Source organism: Mya arenaria, chromosome 8, assembly GCF_026914265.1.
Source record: "Mya arenaria isolate MELC-2E11 chromosome 8, ASM2691426v1".
NCBI lineage: Eukaryota > Metazoa > Mollusca > Bivalvia > Myida > Myidae > Mya > Mya arenaria.
Window position 1 is genome coordinate 7086617 of NC_069129.1, and position 19530 is coordinate 7106146.

The 19530-nt window shown below is 38.4% G+C and overlaps 1 protein-coding gene across 1 annotated transcript in view; it reads right to left on the bottom strand.

Annotated features, from left to right (window-relative positions):
* Positions 1-19530, bottom strand: part of LOC128243947 (ADAM 17-like protease) — a 53150-nt gene that overhangs the window by 24259 nt on the left and 9361 nt on the right. Inside the window, exons 2-5 of the mRNA XM_052961968.1 lie at positions 10304-10395; positions 7787-7881; positions 5586-5707; positions 3435-3518 (exon numbers count right to left, since the gene is read on the bottom strand). Coding sequence (XP_052817928.1) covers positions 3435-3518; positions 5586-5707; positions 7787-7881; positions 10304-10395 — 393 coding nt within the window. The remainder of the gene's footprint in view (positions 1-3434; positions 3519-5585; positions 5708-7786; positions 7882-10303; positions 10396-19530) is intronic.

A 19530-nucleotide genomic window follows, 5' to 3' on the forward strand; every position in this document is an offset into this window, starting at 1 on the left:
GAGGGCCCCTATACCACTAGACCACTCACACCCTATTGGTGATCAAACCCACAACCTCTTCGGTGAGAGGAGGGCCCCTATACCACTAGACCACTCACACCCTATTGGTGATCAAACCCACAACCTCTTCGGTGAGAGGAGGGCCCCTATACCACTAGACCACTCACACCCTATTGGTGATCAAACCCACAACCTCTTCGGTGAGAGGAGGGCCCCTATACCACTAGACCACTCACACTCTGGTGGTGATCAAACCCACAACCTATTTGGTAACAGGAGGGCCCCTATACCACTAGACCACTCACACCCTATTGGTGATCAAACCCACAACCTCTTCGGTGAGAGGAGGGCCCCTATACCACTAGACCACTCACACTCTATTGGTGATCAACCACAACCTCTTCGGTGAGAGGAGGGCCCCTATACAACTAGACCACTCACACCCTGGTGGGGATCAAACCCACAACCTCTTTGGTGTGAGGTGGACACCTATACCATATGACCACTCACACCCTGGTGGGGATCAAACCCACAACCTCTTTGGTGAGAGGCGGACACCTATACCATATGACCACTCACACCCTGGTGGGAATCAAACCCACAACCTCTTCGGTGAGAGGAGGGCCCCTATACCATAAGACCACTCACACCCTGGTGGGGACCAAACCCACAACCTATTTGGTGAGAGGAGGGCCCCTATACCACTAGACCACTCACACCCTGGTGGGAATCAAACCCACAACCTCTTCGGTGAGAGGAGGGCCCCTATACCATAAGACCACTCACACCCTGGTGGTGATCAAACCCACAATCTCTACGGTGAGAGGAGGGCCCCTATACCATAAGACCACTCACACCCTGGTGGTGATCAAACCCACAATCTCTACGGTGAGAGGAGGGCCCCTATACCACTAGACCACTCACACCCTGGTGGGAATCAAACCCACAATCTCTACGGTGAGAGGAGGGCCCCTATACCACTAGACCACTTACACCCTGGTGGGAATCAAACCCACAACCTATTTGGTAAGAGGAGGGCCCCTATACCACTAGACCACTTACACCCTGGTGGGAATCAAACCCACAACCTATTTGGTAAGAGGAGGGCCCCTATACCACTAGACCACTCACATCCTGGTAGTGATCAAACCCACAATCTCTTAGGTGAGAGGAGGGCCCCTATACCATAAGACCACTCACACCCTGGTGGGAATCAAACCCACAATCTCTACGGTGAGAGGAGGGCCCCTATACCATAAGACCACTCTCACCCTGGTGATGATCAAACCCACAACCTCTTTGGTGTGAGGTGGACACCTATACCATATGACCACTCACACCCTGGTGGGGATCAAACCCACAATCTCTTCGGTGAGAGGAGGGCCCTTATACCACTACACCACTCACACCCTGGTGATGATCAAACCCACAATCTCTTTGGTGAGAGGAGGGCCCCTACACCATATGACCACTCACACACTGGTGGGGATCAAACCCACAATCTCTTCGGTGAGAGGAGGGCCCCTATACCATAAGACCACTCACACCCTGGTGGGGATCAAACCCACAACCTCTTTGGTGTGAGGTGGACACCTATACCATATGATCACTCACACCCTGGTGGGGATCAAACCCACAACCTCTTTGGTGTGAGGTGGACACCTATACCATATGACCACTCACACCCTGGTGGGGATCAAACCCACAACCTCTTTGGTGTGAGGTGGACACCTATACCATAAGACCACTCACACCCTGGTGGGTCTCAAATCCACAACCTCTTTGGTGAGAGGAGGGCCCCTATACCATAAGACCACTCACACCCTGGTGGGAATCAAACCCACAATCTCTTTGGTGTGAGGTGGACACCTATACAATACGACCACTCACACCCTGGTGGGGATCAAACCCACAACCTATTTGGTGACAGGAGGGCCCCTATACCATAAGACAACTCACACCCTGGTGGGGACCAAACCCACAACCTATTTGGTGAGAGGTGGACACCTATACCACTAGACCACTCACACCCTGGTGGGAATCAAACCCACAACCTATTTGGTGAGAGGAGGGCCCCTATACCACTAGACCACTCACACTCTATTGGTGATCAAACCCACAACCTCTTCGGTGAGAGGAGGGCCCCTATACCACTAGACCACTCACACCCTGGTGGTGATCAAACCCACAACCTCTTCAGTGAGAGGAGGGCCCCTTTACCACTAGACCACTCACACCCTGATGGTGATCAAACCCACAATCTCTTCGGTGAGAGGAGGGCCCCTATACCACTAGACCACTCTCACCCTGGTGGTGATCAATCTCACAATCTCTTTGGTGAGAGGAGGGCCCCTTTACCACTAGACCACTCTCACCCTGGTGGTGATCAAACCCACAACCTATTTGGTGGGAGGTGGACACCTTTACCACTACACCACTCACACCCTGGTGGTGATCAAACCCACAACCTCTTTGGTGTTAGGTGGAAACCTATACCATATGACCAATCACACGCTGGTGGTGATCAAACCCACAACTTCTTCGGTGAGAGGAGGGCCCCTATACCATAAGATCACTTACATCCTGGTGGGAATTGCACCCACAACCTCTTTTGTGAGAGGACAACACCTATACCATATGACCACTCTCACCCTGATGGTGATCAAACCCACAACCTATTTGGTGAGAGGAGGGCTCCTATACCATAAGACCACTCTCACTCTGATGGGGTTCAAACCCACAACCTATTTGGTGAAAGGAGGGCCCTTATACCACTAGACCACTCACATCCTGGAAGTGATCAAACCCACAACCTCTTTGGTGTGAGGTGGACACCTATACCACTACACCACTCACACCCTGGTGGTGATCAAACCCACAACCTCTTTGGTGGGAGGTGGACACTTATACCACTACACCACTCACACCCTGGTGGGGATCGCACTCTCAACCTCTTTGGTGTGAGGTGGACACTGATACCACTACACCACTCACACCCTGGTGGTGATCAAACCCACAACCTCTTTGGTGAGAGGTGGACACTGATACCACTACACCACTCACACCCTGGTGGTGATCAAACCCACAACCTCTTTGGTGAGAGGTGGACACTGATACCACTACACCACTCACACCCTGGTGGTGATCAAACCCACAACCTCTTTGGTGTGAGGTGGACAATGATACCACTACACCACTACACCACTCACACCCTGGTGGTGATCAAACCCACAACCTCTTTGGTGAGAGGTGGACACTGATACCACTACACCACTCACACCCTGGTGGGGATCGCACCAACAACCTCTTTGGTGGGAGTTGGATACCTATACCACTGGACCTGGAGATCAAACCCACAACTTCTTTGGTGACAGGACGACACCTATACCATGAGACCACTTACACCCTGGTGGGGATCAAAACCACAATCTTACCTCACTGAATTCAAATCCATACCCATTGCCATCACGGAAGCCAGTAGATTTGTAAATTTGGTTCACTCTTGTCATAATGTTTGCCTAAAATAATCAATGGTTATGTTTTAACATGATGTGTCTACATCATTTCAAATGTTAGCCTGCATTGAATATACGATAAAACAATTATCAACAACAATTTGAATAAATGATAAATAGTGAGGATTAATAAAACTACTTTTAAGGCTATTGCATTTAAACAATAACAAACTTCCTCAAGGGCTCATTTCAATAAAAGATTTTAGTAATTACTTCAATAGTTTTTAATCTGTATAAAGGTCATATATGGCAACTAATTGATATATTTTTTCTCAATTTTTGTTTGTTTTGATTTTGGTTAAATTCAGATCTCTAAAATATACAGCAAAATTACCAAATACTCTTACACCATTTTAATGAATTACTACAAACGACTAAGATTTTATTATAACAGCCCACAGAAAGGTAAAATAAAAGAATTAAATAAAGCAAGGTTCCTGTTAATTTTTTGTTTCAAATATGGTAAACAGGTTGTAGTTTTATGTTTAAATATGTCATACAATATAAAAAGAAATTCAGTACTCCAAATACATAAGTAAAAGTATATGAAATTGTTAAGTGTCTTCCTGGCCCCACTTCAATAAAGATTGTAGGCTTTAGATCTGAACTTTCTAGGCCTAACTCAGTTAAACTGGGTTTCAATAATATTGTAAGAGATTCTGCCCATAAGTTTCCGTTGCACCCAGCAATCACAATCTTAAGCAGCTTAAGGTTTACAATTTAAGTATTTCTTATTAGAATAACAAGAGCTGTCACAGAGACAGAGCGCTCAACTATTCCACCGCTTTTCAATGTAAGGATTGAAAAGTTTTGGGGAAACATACATGGATCACTGTTAGATTAGATTTCAATGCAATATGTGATGTGCTGAGATATCAACATAAATGTGGTTACATGGAAAATTTTAACCAGATTTTTAAGTCTAATAATAAAGGGCCATTATTTGCAAAATACATTTATCTAACTTGGTTATTCAATTACGTTGGGTGGTTGAATACCATTGTATTAAATCTCAACGCAATACATCAAGAAGTTGCTGAGATATTGTGTGCTACCATGCAAGACCTTAACCAGAATTTCTAAATCTCATAATAAAGGGGCAAGAATTATATAATATGAAAGATAGAGTTATCTTACTTGATTAAAAAGAAGGTTAAATGGTTGGGAGCCTGTGTGTAAAGTTTCAATGCAATACATGATGAATTCGCTGAGGTATTGACTTAAAAGTCAATATGCAAAACCTTAACCAGAATTTCTATGTCAAAAAAAGGGGCCATTATTTGAAATTAATGCAAACTGGAGTTATCTAACTTGGTTAATTAAATAGGTTGGATGGTTGAGTACCATTGTATCAAGTCTCAATGCAATATCTCAAGTAGTTGCTGAGATTTTAATCTATGTGTGCTTGCATGCAAAACCTTAACTAAGGTGTGACGCAGACGCCGACGCTTGGGTGAGTAGTATAGCTCTCCATATTCTTCAAATAGTCAAGCTAAAAACTACATTTTCAGCCAATGCAATTGAAAATAGGCAAACATTAAATAGACTTAATGTCTATGTCTTTGTCTTAGGCGTTTACTCAGTGCCATTTAACCGGGTTTATGTTTAAACTTTTTGCTACTGAGCATGTTTCTGTAAATAAATAATTAAGAATTTTAACAATCGCACATGTTTACAGGTCTGCCTACTGCCACACATCAGATACACGCTCCCTGCGTCAGACTCTTCTTCAACTATGTATCAGCCAATGAGGTTGTATTCTAGTCAGTTAAATGACCTGAAGTAATTTCTTAATGATTAAGAAGGACTCGTTCACTACGCTCATTCCGCCCATTCTTAATCACTAAGAATTCACTTCATGTCATCTAACGAGTACTTAAAATGGGGCGCTGATGACTTTCGATTCATAATACACTTGTAATCATTTCATTAACTAATCTTAAAAATATGCAGCAAATATGTTGACCATGTTATGTTTGTTTGTTTTTGCTGCAAGTATACCCAGTAGCTACATGCCTATATTTTCAGTATAATGGTAATATTTTTATAAGAAGACCTGAAATTACTTACAATATAGTTTGCAGTTTTAAATATGCTGCTTCTGCCCATATGCTCGTAGAATCGATAGTCAGCTATAGCCGCAACCTGACAGGTCTTTTCTCCTACAGCCCTTTTAGCCCTCTGACCTTCACCTTAACAGAAAAGAAACATACATTATAAGACATTTTACTCAAAATCTGACCTTTATCTTAACAGAAAAGAAACATACAAAATAAGACATTTTACTCAAAATCTGACCTTAATCTCAACAGAAAAGAAACATAGAAAAACAGACAATTTCTTCACTATCTGACCTTTATCTTAACAGAAAAGAACCATACAAAATCAGACAATCTATTCAAAATCTGACCTTCACCTTAGCAGAAAAGAAACATAGAAAATAAGACAATTTACTCCAGATCTGACCTTAATCTTAAAGGGGCTGTTTCACGTATGATAAAATAGCGAAAAAAAAAGAAAATTGTCTAAAACTGACATAAACTTGGCATCAATGTGTACAATGCATTGAAACTTCCTAACTGAACTACTGAACTACCACATAGTTTAAAATTTATTTAAGTTTAGCAGTTATTTCATATTTTTCCATTAAAAAAGATTACTGGGTATGTCTACCAGGTAGAATTCATTCCTTATGCATGATTGGCTAGTCGATGTTATCACGTGATATTACCGAGGTAGGTGTATAGCTTAATTATGTCACCCGATTAGAGTAAGCCTTTGTAGCTAAGTTAGTACGACGCTGTACTGAAATTTTGGTGACACGGGTTCAAACCCGGTCTCCGACACAATCTTTTTACATTTTGGTACTTTTCTTTACAATTATGATATCAAAGCATAACACATTCTATTAGATAATTGTCCTGAGATTTGTTACAGAAAAAACCTTTTTTGGTGCCAATACGTGCAACAGCTCCTTTAACAGAAAAGAAACATAGAAAATAAGACAATTAACTCCAAATCTGACCTTAATCTTAACAGAAAAGAAACAGAAAATAAGACAATCTCTTCACAATCTGACCTTAACCTTAACAGAAAAGCATACAAAATAAAACAGTTTCCTCACAATCTGATCTTCAACTTAACAGAAAAGCATGCAATATAAGACAGTTTTCTCACAATCTCTCTTTCAACTTAACAAAAAAGCATACAATATAAGACAATTTCCTCACAATCTGACCTTCAACTTAACAGAAAAGCATACAATATAAGACAATTTCCTCACAATCTGACCTTCAACTTAACAGAAAAGCATACAATATAAGACAATTTCCTCACAATCTGACTTTCAACTTAACAGAAAAGCATACAATATAAGACAATTTCCACACAATCTGACCTTCAACTTAACAGAAAAGCATACAATATAAGACAATTTCCTCACAATCTGACCTTCAACTTAACAGAAAAGCATACAATATAAGACAATTTCCTCACAATCTGACCTTCAACTTAACAGAAAAGCATACAATATAAGACAATTTCCTCACAATCTGACCTTCAACTTAACAGAAAAGCATACAATATAAGACAATTTCCTCACAATCTGACCTTCATCTTAACAAAAAGGCATACAAAATAAAACATTTTTTTCACAATCTGACCTTTATCTTAAGTATTCTTAACAGAAAAGCATACAGAATTTGACAATTTCCTCCCAATCTGACCTTCACCTTTACAGAAAAGCATACAAATTATGATAATTTCTTTACAATCTGACATTCACCGTAACAGAAAAGCATAGAAATTATGATAATTTCCTCATTATCTGACCTTCACCTTTACAGGAAAGCTTACAAATCAAGACAATTTCATTACAATGGGACCTTCACCTTAACAGAAAAAACATACAAAATAATATAATTTTCTCAAAATCTGACCTCACCTTATAACAGTAAAAAACCCACAAAATAAGACAATTTCCAAGGTTTTGTGTTTGGTAGGTTTAAAATAGGCCATTTGTTAATAGGATCTGTAGTGGACAATGGTTGAAATCTTGTGGCCTTGACCATGCAGAACAAGCTATAAATGATGAAGATCACCCTATTTCAATGTAAATTATGTCTGTTTAAGATGCACTTTGCTGCCACTAACTATAAGGTTGCCAGCATCTGTAGAACTTCCCTTCTAAAATGATAAACTGATTCTAAGATTCAAACTATGTACACTATACTATGTAGATTATAATGCTACTTCCATCTCATCCTCATTACCTGAGCTATGCTGGTTAAATGCTACTTCAATCTCATCTTCATCATCATCACCACCTTGCTCAACCTCTGGGTGGATTGCTCCACATTTTGGATGCCTGAAATATACACAAGGCTTACAAAATATATGGTGTATAATTTTTGTAAGTAAAGAGGTTGTTTATAATGCTTAATGTACTTAAACCTTTACATGTAGATAGGCACATTAGTCGAGGACATAGTTAGCATTAAGAGTTGCTTGCATTTTAAACCACCCTGTTTCCAAGTACTGGTAGGATCACCAACTCCCGCTTTAACCTCTTTTCTTGTGAGTTTATAGATTTCATTATTGTTCACTTTGCATTCTAATACCTATATGACATAGATCACAATTTTACGTATGTGTCCTGCATATCAGCTATCTATTGTAGCGTATTATTTGTCATAATGTATTATCTATTGTAGCATATTATCTATCGTAGTGTATTACATGTTCAAATGTATTATCTATTGTAGCATATTATCTATCGTGGTGTATTACATGTTCAAATGTATTATCTATTGTAGCATATTATCTATCGTAGTGTATTACATGTTCAAATGTATTATCTATTGTAGCATATTATCTATCGTAGTGTATTACATGTTCAAATGTATTATCTATTGTAGCATATTATCTATCGTGGTGTATTACATGTTCAAATGTATTATCTATTGTAGCATATTATCTATCGTGGTGTATGACATGTTCAAATGAATTATCTATTGTAGCATATTATCTATCGTGGTGTATTACATGTTCAAATGAATTATCTATTGTAGCATATTATCTATCGTGGTGTATTACATGTTCAAATGAATTATCTATTGTAGCATATTATCTATCGTGGTGTATTACATGTTCAAATGTATTATCTATTGTAGCATATTATCTATCGTAGTGTATTATATGTTCAAATGTATTATCTATTGTAGCATATTATCTATCGTAGTGTATTACATGTTCAAATGTATTATCTATTGTAGCATATTATCTATCGTGGTGTATTACATGTTCAAATGTATTATCTATTGTAGCATATTATCTATCGTGGTGTATTACATGTTCAAATGTATTATCTATTGTAGCATTTTATCTATCGTAGTGTATTACATGTTCAAATATATTATCTATTGTAGCATATTATCTATTGTAGCATATTATCTATTGTAGTGTATTATCTATTGTAGTGTATTATCTATGGTAGTGTATTACATGTTCAAATGTATTATCTATTGTAGCATAATATCTATCGTGGTGTATTACATGTTCAAATGTATTATCTATTGTAGCATATTATCTATCGTAGTGTATTACATGTTCAAATGTATTATCTATTGTAGCATATTATCTATCGTGGTGTATGACATGTTCAAATGTATTGGTGTATTACATGTTCAAATGTATTATCTATTGTAGCATATTATCTATCGTGGTGTATTACATGTTCAAATGTATTATCTATTGTAGCATATTATCTATCGTGGTGTATTACATGTTCAAATGTATTATCTATTGTAGCATATTATCTATCGTGGTGTATTACATGTTCAAATGTATTATCTATTGTAGCATATTATCTATCGTGGTGTATTACATGTTCAAATGTATTATCTATTGTAGCATATTATCTATCGTGGTGTATTACATGTTCAAATGTATTATCTATTGTAGCATATTATCTATCGTGGTGTATTACATGTTCAAATGTATTATCTATTGTAGCATATTATCTATCGTGGTGTATTACATGTTCAAATGAATTATCTATTGTAGCATATTATCTATCGTGGTGTATTACATGTTCAAATGTATTATCTATTGTAGCATATTATCTATCGTGGTGTATTACATGTTCAAATGTATTATCTATTGTAGCATATTATCTATCGTGGTGTATTACATGTTCAAATGTATTATCTATTGTAGCATATTATCTATCGTGGTGTATTACATGTTCAAATGTATTATCTATTGTAGCATATTATCTATCGTGGTGTATTACATGTTCAAATGAATTATCTATTGTAGCATATTATCTATCGTGGTGTATTACATGTTCAAATGTATTATCTATTGTAGCATATTATCTATCGTGGTGTATTACATGTTCAAATGTATTATCTATTGTAGCATATTATCTATCATTGCATATTTATCTATTGTAGCATTATTATCTTTTGTAGCATATTATCAATCATAGCATATCTTCTATCTTAGCATATTATCTATCCAAACTAATTATCTATTGTAGGGTTTTATCTATCGTAGCATCATTACCTATTGTAGCATATTAGCAATCATATCGTATTTTCTATCGTAGCATATTATCTATCGAAGCAAACTATATATCATAGCGTATTATCTATTGATCATAGCGTATAATCTATCGTAGCATATTATCTATCAAAGCAAACTATCTATCGTAGCGTATTATCTATTGATAATAGTGTATTATCTATCGTAGAATATCATTGACAGTAAAACTCTGTATTACTTACGAGTCAGTTTTGATGTCTGAATGTCTGTAGGCAACCATAGTGGACTCGTCGTGGAAGTCCATGGCCTCCTTCTCAGCATGGTGGGAAAGCGGCTGAAGGAGTACAGTGAACCAAATATATCATATAAAGGTGTCCATGTCCTTCTCTCACCCAAGAGGTTGTTGGTACTTTCTTATAGCTTCATTCAATGGACACCAGTAGTGGATTATATCAAACCAGAAAACAGACTCAAGGGTGATTCTATATCAGCTTACATCGCAATTCAGCTAAAATAAATCAGCTAAAAGATGCACTCTTACTCCCAGATAAGATTTACCACAATAATAATGTTCTAATATTTAAGAAAAGATGAATAAATGTCGACAACAATGGTTCTTGTGAAGGAAACTGAGTTTAATTTAAAAGAAATGAGCATAAAACACGGTATTTCTACATTATGAGACTAAAGCAGACCACAATAAATCTTTTAGCATTCACCAATCATTTAATATCTTTGCGCTTTCTGCTATTAAATTCACGGTTATAATCTTGTTATCAGTAATAAATATTTTCCATAAATGCATTATTTAGTAAGCAGTTAAAGGTTTATCAGTCAAAATAGATGTTTGTTATACATATGTATGGATTGATTTTGTATAAGAGTGTCACCTTAAGCTTATCAAATATGAATTGTGTATCAATAAGGCATAATTTCTATTAACAATTTTTAAATGGAAAAAGGTGTTTTTTTGTCAATACTTGTATTTTAGTACATTTTGATACTAAAGTTTCCATGGCAACTGTAATATGGTACGTGTAACACTCCCATTTTATCTATGGCCCCAAAACTAGACATGTGAGTTTGTCTTGTTGTATATCATGCTTTTCAGAGGTTAAGTGAAAAACAATCCTGGACTATATTCTTTTGAACTCAATATGAGATAGTGAGTTCGTTGCAATCAAATCTCACAGTTTCTTTTAATTTAAGTAAACCAAAATAAAAATGCACGCAGTGGTGGGAAGCAAAATCAATGAGCCAATTTCCGGTATTTTGTTGAATTTGCAATTAGATATCAATTGAATGTTATTTGTAATCAATTATAAGAATGAAATAAAAAGAACAAGAGGGCCATGATGGCCCTAAATCGCTCACCTGAGTAAAAGAGTTTAACCTTTGTTATTAATATAGCTTGTTTCTCAAAGAATATTGAACAAGAGCTGTCAAAGTATGTGAGAAATGCCGCCCAATGTGACATTGATCTATGAACAAGTACGTAAAAAGTTGATCTTGCCTTTATGTGTCAAATACATATTGCAAGTTATATTAAATTGTCTTGGTATGTCGAAAATATATGGCAAGTCATTCTAAAATCTGTCCATATAAGAGTAAGTCACAGCACGGACACGACAGCCTATATTTTCCTTCAGGTTGCCATGGCAACCAGAGTTCTGCATGGAATTAATTTTTTTGAACAATTTTGAAAAAGCACCAACCAAGGATCATTCCTATGAAGTTTCATCAAAATTGTCCAAGCGGTTAAGGAGAAGAAGATGATTGTAACCAATTGTTGACACTTTTCCTTTAGGTTGCCATGTCAACCAGAGTTCTACATGGAATTAATTTCTTTGAACAATTTTGAAAAAGCACCAACCAAGGATTATTCCTATGAAGTTTCATCAAAATTGTCAAAGCGGTTTAGCAGAAGAAGATGATTATAACCAATTGTTGACATTTTCCTTTAGGTTGCCATGGCAACCAGGCCAAACAAAATTATGTGAACAAATTTAAGAGAGGTCCATGCAAGGACACTTCAAACCAAATTTGCTGAAGATCTATCAAGGGGTTCATGCGAAGAAAATGTTAAGTTTTTTTACTAATTTTAGCTCTGGTGGCCCTTACAAGGGGCCAAACAAAATTATTTGAAAAGACCTGACAGAGGCCCATGCTAGGATGCTTCAGACTTGAAGATCCATCAAGCAGTTAATAAGATCAAGTTGTTTAAAAGTTTTTCCATTTTTTGCTCTGGTGACCCCTAAAAGGGGCCAAACAAAACCATTTGAACAAAGTTGAGAGAGGACCATGTAAGGATGCTACATATCAAGTATGAAGTCATTCTGACCTTTACTTTCAGAGAAAAAGATGTTTAGGTGACAAGACAATGTAAAAACAAATGACCCCTGAGCAAGGCCAATTTGACCCCGGGACAATAATTTGAATACCTTTGGTGTAGGTCCACTAGGTAACACTATATACCAAATATGAAAGCTCTAGGTCTTATATTTTGGAGAAGAGGATTTTTAAAGTTATATTATATAAGACTATATAAAAATATTGAAAGCCTAAGCCTATGAACACGGGGCGTGGCCAATTTTGACCCCAGGACTAAAGTTTGAACAATCTTAATAGTGGTCCGATAAACAATGCTTCATACCAAATATCTAAGGCCTTCGCCGTTTGGTTTCGGAGAAGAGGATTTTATAAGTTTTCATCATATGCATATATAAGGAAACCCATGACCGCCCGGGTGGGGCCATTTTTTGACCCCAGGGCCAAAGATTGAACAATATTGGTACAAGTCAACTAGATGATATATCATGCCAATTATCTAAGCTCTTGTCACTACTTGATTTTACGTGTATATCTATATATGTATATTTGTTATTAATTGTTGTATGTGGCCCATATTGACAATTGGTATGTGTACTAAATATGTTATCCAGTTTAAATTAAGACGTTACTTGTCTTTGTGAGTTCGGAGAAGATTTTTTAAGTTTTCACTATAACACATATAGAGAAAACCCATCAGCCCGGGGTGTGGCCAATTTTGACCCCAGGGCCATAATTTGAACAAACTTTGTAGAGGTCCACTAGACGATGAATCATGCCAAATATCTAAGCTCTAAGCCACGTAAGTTCAGAGGAGATGATTTTTGAAGTTTTCACTATAAACATATAGAGAAAACCCATGACCCCCGAAAGGGGTGGGGCCAATTTTGACCCCAAGGCCATAATTTGAACAATCTTTGTAGAAGTCCACTAGACGATGAATCATGCCAAATATCTAAGCTCTAGTCCAAGTAAATTCAGAGGAGAAGATTTTTGAAGTTTTAACTATAAAACATATAGAGAATACCCTAACCCCCCTGGGCGGGGCCAATTTTGACCCCAAGGCCATAATTTGAACAATCTTTGTAGAGGTCTACTAGACGATGAATCAAGCCAAATATCTAAGCTCTAAGCAACGTAAGTTCAGAGGAGATTTTTGATTTTTTTTAATATAAACATATAGAGAAAACCCATGACCACCCAGGGGCGGGGCCAATTTTGACCACAAGGCCATAATTTGAACAATCTTTGTAGAGGTCCACTAGACAATGAATCATGCCAAATATCTAAGCTCTAGTCCAAGTAAGTTCAGAGGAGAAGATTTTTGAAGTTTTAACTATAAACATATCAAGTATACCCATGACCCCCTGGGGCGGGGCCAATTTTGACCCCAAGGCCATAATTTGAACAATCTTTGTAGAGGTCCACTTGACGATGAATCATGCCAAATATCTAAGCTCTAGTCCAAGTAAGTTCAAAGGAGAAGATTTTTGAAGTTTTCACTATAAACAAATAGAGAATACCCTAACCCCCCGGGGCGGGGCCAATTTTGACCCCAAGGCCATTATTTGAACAATCTTTGTAGAGGTTCACTAGACGATGAATCATGCCAAATATCTAAGCTCTAGTCCAAGTAAGTTAAGAGGAGAAGATTTTTGAAGTTTTAACTATAAACATATCAAGTATACCCATGACCCCCTGGGGCGGGGCCAATTTTGACCCCAAGGCCATAATTTGAACAATCTTTGTAGAGGTCCACTTGACGATGAATCATGCCAAATATCTAAGCTCTGAGCCACATAAGTTCAGAGGAGATGATTTTTGAAGTTTTCACTATAAACATATAGAGAAAACCCATGACCCCCGAAGGGGGTGGGGCCAATTTTGACCCCAGGGCCATAATTTGAACAAACTTTGTAGAGGTCCACTAGACGATGAATCATGCCAAATATCTAAGCTCTAGTCCAAGTAAGTTCAGAGGAGAAGATTTTTGAAGTTTTAACTATAAACATATCAAGTATACCCATGACCCCCCGGGGCGGGGCCAATTTTGACCCCAAGGCCATAATTTGAACAAACTTTGTAGAGGTCCACTAGACGATGAATCATGCCAAATATCTAAGCTCTGAGCCACATAAGTTCAGAGGAGATGATTTTTGAAGTTTTCACTATAAACATATAGAGAAAACCCATGACCCCCGAAGGGGGTGGGGCCAATTTTGACCCCAGGGCCATAATTTGAACAAACTTTGTAGAGGTCCACTAGACGATGAATCATGCCAAATATCTAAGCTCTAGTCCAAGTAAGTTCAGAGGAGAAGATTTTTGAAGTTTTAACTATAAACATATAGAGAATACCCTAACCCCCCTGGGCGGGGCCAATTTTGACCCCAAGGCCATAATTTGAACAATCTTTGTAGAGGTCCACTAGACGATGAATCATGCCAAATATCTAAGCTCTAGTCCAAGTAAGTTCAGAGGAGAAGATTTTTGAAGTTTTAACTATAAACATATAGAGAATACCCTAACCCCCCTGGGCGGGGCCAATTTCGACCCCAAGGCCATAATTTGAACAATCTTTGTAGAGGTCCACTAGACAATGAATCAAGCCAAATATCTAAGCTCTAAGCAACATAAGTTCAGAGGAGATTTTTGGTTTTTTTTAATATAAACATATAGAGAAAACCCATGACCACCCAGGGGCGGGGCCAATTTTGACCACAGGGCCATAATTTGAACAATCTTTGTAGAGGTCCACTAGACGATGAATCATGCCAAATATCTAAGCTCTAGTCCAAGTAAGTTCAGAGGAGAAGATTTTTGAAGTTTTAACTATAAACATATCAAGTATACCCATGACCCCCCGGGGCGGGGCCAATTTTGACCCCAAGGCCATTTGAACAAACTTTGTAGAGGTCCACTAGACGATGAATCATGCCAAATATCTAAGCTCTGAGCCACGTAAGTTCAGAGAAGACGATTTTTGAAGTTTTCACTATAAACATATAGTGAAAACCCATGACCCCCGAAGGGGGTGGGGCCAATTTTGACCCCAAGGCCATAATTTGAACAAACTTTGTAGAGGTCCACTAGACGATGAATCATGCCAAATATCTAAGCTCTAGTCCAAGTAAGTTCAGAGGAGAAGATTTTGAAGTTTTAACTATAAACATATACAGAATACCCTAACCCCCCTGGGCGGGGCCAATTTTGACCCCAGGCCATAATTTGATCAATCTTTGTAGAGGTCCACTAGACGATGAATCATGCCAAATATCTAAGCTCTAGTCCAAGTAAGTTCAGAGGAGAAGATTTTTGAAGTTTTAACTATAAACATATCAAGTATACCCATGACCCCCTGGGGCGGGGCCAATTTTGACCCCAAGGCCATAATTTGAACAATCTTTGTAGAGGTCCACTTGACGATGAATCATGCCTAATATCTAAGCTCTAGTCCAAGTAAGTTCAAAGGAGAAGATTTTTGAAGTTTTCACTATAAACATATAGAGAATACCCTAACCCCCCGGGGCGGGGCCAATTTTGACCCCAAGGCCATTATTTGAACAATCTTTGTAGAGGTTCACTAGACGATGAATCATGCCAAATATCTAAGCTCTAGTCCAAGTAAGTTAAGAGGAGAAGATTTTTGAAGTTTTAACTATAAACATATCAAGTATACCCATGACCCCCCGGGGCGGGGCCAATTCTGACCCCAAGGCCATAATTTGAACAAACTTTGTAGAGGTCCACTAGATGATGAATCATGCCAAATATCTAAGCTCTGAGCCACATAAGTTCAGAGGAGATGATTTTTGAAGTTTTCACTATAAACATATAGAGAAAACCCATGACCCCCGAAGGGGGTGGGGCCAATTTTGACCCCAAGGCCATAATTTGAACAAACTTTGTAGAGGTCCACTAGACGATGAATCATGCCAAATATCTAAGCTCTAGTCCAAGTAAGTTCAGAGGAGAAGATTTTTGAAGTTTTAACTATAAACATATAGAGAATACCCTAACCCCCCTGGGCGGGGCCAATTTTGACCCCAAGGCCATAATTTGAACAATCTTTGTAGAGGTCCACTAGACGATGAATCATGCCAAATATCTAAGCTCTAGTCCAAGTAAGTTGTAAGTTCAGAGGAGAAGATTTTTGAAGTTTTAACTATAAACATATAGAGAATACCCTAACCCCCCTGGGCGGGGCCAATTTTGACCCCAAGGCCATAATTTGAACAATCTTTGTAGAGGTCCACTAGACAATGAATCAAGCCAAATATCTAAGCTCTAAACAACGTAAGTTCAGAGGAGATTTTTGATTTTTTTTAATATAAACATATAGAGAAAACCCATGACCACCCAGGGTCGGGGCCAATTTTGACCTCAGGGCCATAATTTGAACAATCTTTGTAGAGGTCCACTAGACGATGAATCATGCCAAATATCTAAGCTCTAGTCCAAGTAAGTTCAGAGGAGAAGATTTTTGAAGTTTTAACTATAAACATATCAAGTATACCCATGACCCCCTGGGGTGGGGCCAATTTTGACCCCAAGGCCATTATTTGAACAATCTTTGTAGAGGTCCACTTGACGATGAATCATGCCAAATATCTAAGCTCTAGTCCAAGTAAGTTCAGAGGAGAAGATTTTTGAAGTTTTAACTATAAAACATATAGAGAATACCCTAACCCCCCGGGGCGGGGCCAATTTTGACCCCAAGGCCATAATTTGAACAATCTTTGTAGAGGTCTACTAGACAATGAATCAAGCCAAATATCTAAGCTCTAAGCAACGTAAGTTCAGAGGAGATTTTTGATTTTTTTTAATATAAACATATAGAGAAAACCCATGACCACCCAGGGGCGGGGCCAATTTTGACCACAAGGCCATAATTTGAACAATCTTTGTAGAGGTCCACTAGACGATGAATCATGCCAAATATCTAAGCTCTAGTCCAAGTAAGTTCAGAGGAGAAGATTTTTGAAGTTTTAACTATAAACATATCAAGTATACCCATGACCCCCTGGGGCGGGGCCAATTTTGACCCCAAGGCCATAATTTGAACAATCTTTGTAGAGGTCCACTTGACGATGAATCATGCCTAATATCTAAGCTCTAGTCCAAGTAAGTTCAAAGGAGAAGATTTTTGAAGTTTTCACTATAAACATATAGAGAATACCCTAACCCCCCGGGGCAGGGCCAATTTTGACCCCAAGGCCATTATTTGAACAATCTTTGTAGAGGTTCACTAGACGATGAATCATGCCAAATATCTAAGCTCTAGTCCAAGTAAGTTCAGAGGAGATGATTTTTGAAGTTTTCACTATAAACATATAGAGAAAACCCATGACCCCCGAAGGGGGTGGGGCCAATTTTGACCCCAAGGCCATAATTTGAACAAACTTTGTAGAGGTCCACTAGACGATGAATCATGCCAAATATCTAAGCTCTAGTCCAAGTAAGTTCAGAGGAGAAGATTTTTGAAGTTTTAACTATAAACATATAGAGAATACCCTAACCCCCCTGGACGGGGCCAATTTTGACCCAAAGGCCATAATTTGAACAATCTTTGTAGAGGTCCACTAGACGATGAATCATGCCAAATATCTAAGCTCTAGTCCAAGTAAGTTCAGAGGAGAAGATTTTTGAAGTTTTAACTACAAACATATAGAGAATACCCTAACCCCCCTGGGCGGGGCCAATTTTGACCCCAAGGCCATAATTTGAACAATCTTTGTAGAGGTCCACTAGACAATGAATCAAGCCAAATATCTAAGCTCTAAGCAACGTAAGTTCAGAGGAGATTTTTGATTTTTTTTAATATAAACATATAGAGAAAACCCATGACCACCCAGGGGCGGGGCCAATTTTGACCACAGGGCCATAATTTGAACAATCTTTGTAGAGGTCCACTAGACGATGAATCATGCCAAATATCTAAGCTCTAGTCCAAGTAAGTTCAGAGGAGAAGATTTTTGAAGTTTTAACTATAAACATATCAAGTATACCCATGACCCCCTGGGGCGGGGCCAATTTTGACCCCAAGGCCATTATTTGAACAATCTTTGTAGAGGTTCACTAGACGATGAATCATGCCAAATATCTAAGCTCTAGTCCAAGTAAGTTCAGAGGAGAAGATTTTTGAAGTTTTAACTATAAAACATATAGAGAATACCCTAACCCCCCGGGGCGGGGCCAATTTTGACCCCAAGGCCATAATTTGAACAATCTTTGTAGAGGTCTACTAGAGGATGAATCAAGCCAAATATCTAAGCTCTAAGAAACGTAAGTTCAGAGGAGATTTTTGATTTTTTTTAATATAAACATATAGAGAAAACCCATGACCACCCAGGGGCGGGGCCAATTTTGACCACAAGGCCATAATTTGAACAATCTTTGTAGAGGTCCACTAGACGATGAATCATGCCAAATATCTAAGCTCTAGTCCAAGTAAGTTCAGAGGAGAAGATTTTTGAAGTTTTAACTATAAACATATCAAGTATACCCATGACCCCCCGGGGGCGGGGCCAATTCTGACCCCAAGGCCATAATTTGAACAAACTTTGTAGAGGTCCACTAGACGATGAATCATGCCAAATATCTAAGCTCTGAGCCACATAAGTTCAGAGGAGATGATTTTTGAAGTTTTCACTATAAACATATAGAGAAAACCCATGACCCCCGAAGGGGGTGGGGCCAATTTTGACCCCAAGGCCATAATTTGAACAAACTTTGTAGAGGTCCACTAGACGATGAATCATGCCAAATATCTAAGCTCTAGTCCAAGTAAGTTCAGAGGAAAAGATTTTGAAGTTTTAACTATAAACATATAGAGAATACCCTAACCCCCCTGGGCGGGGCCAATTTTGACCCCAAGGCCATAATTTGAACAATCTTTGTAGAGGTCCACTAGACGATGAATCAAGCCAAATATCTAAGCTCTAGTCCAAGTAAGTTCAGAGGAGAAGATTTTTGAAGTTTTAACTATAAACATATAGAGAATACCCTAACCCCCCTGGGCTGGGCCAATTTTGACCCCAAGGCCATAATTTGAACAATCTTTGTAGAGGTCCACTAGACAATGAATCAAGCCAAATATCTAAGCTCTAAGCAACGTAAGTTCAGAGGAGATTTTTGATTT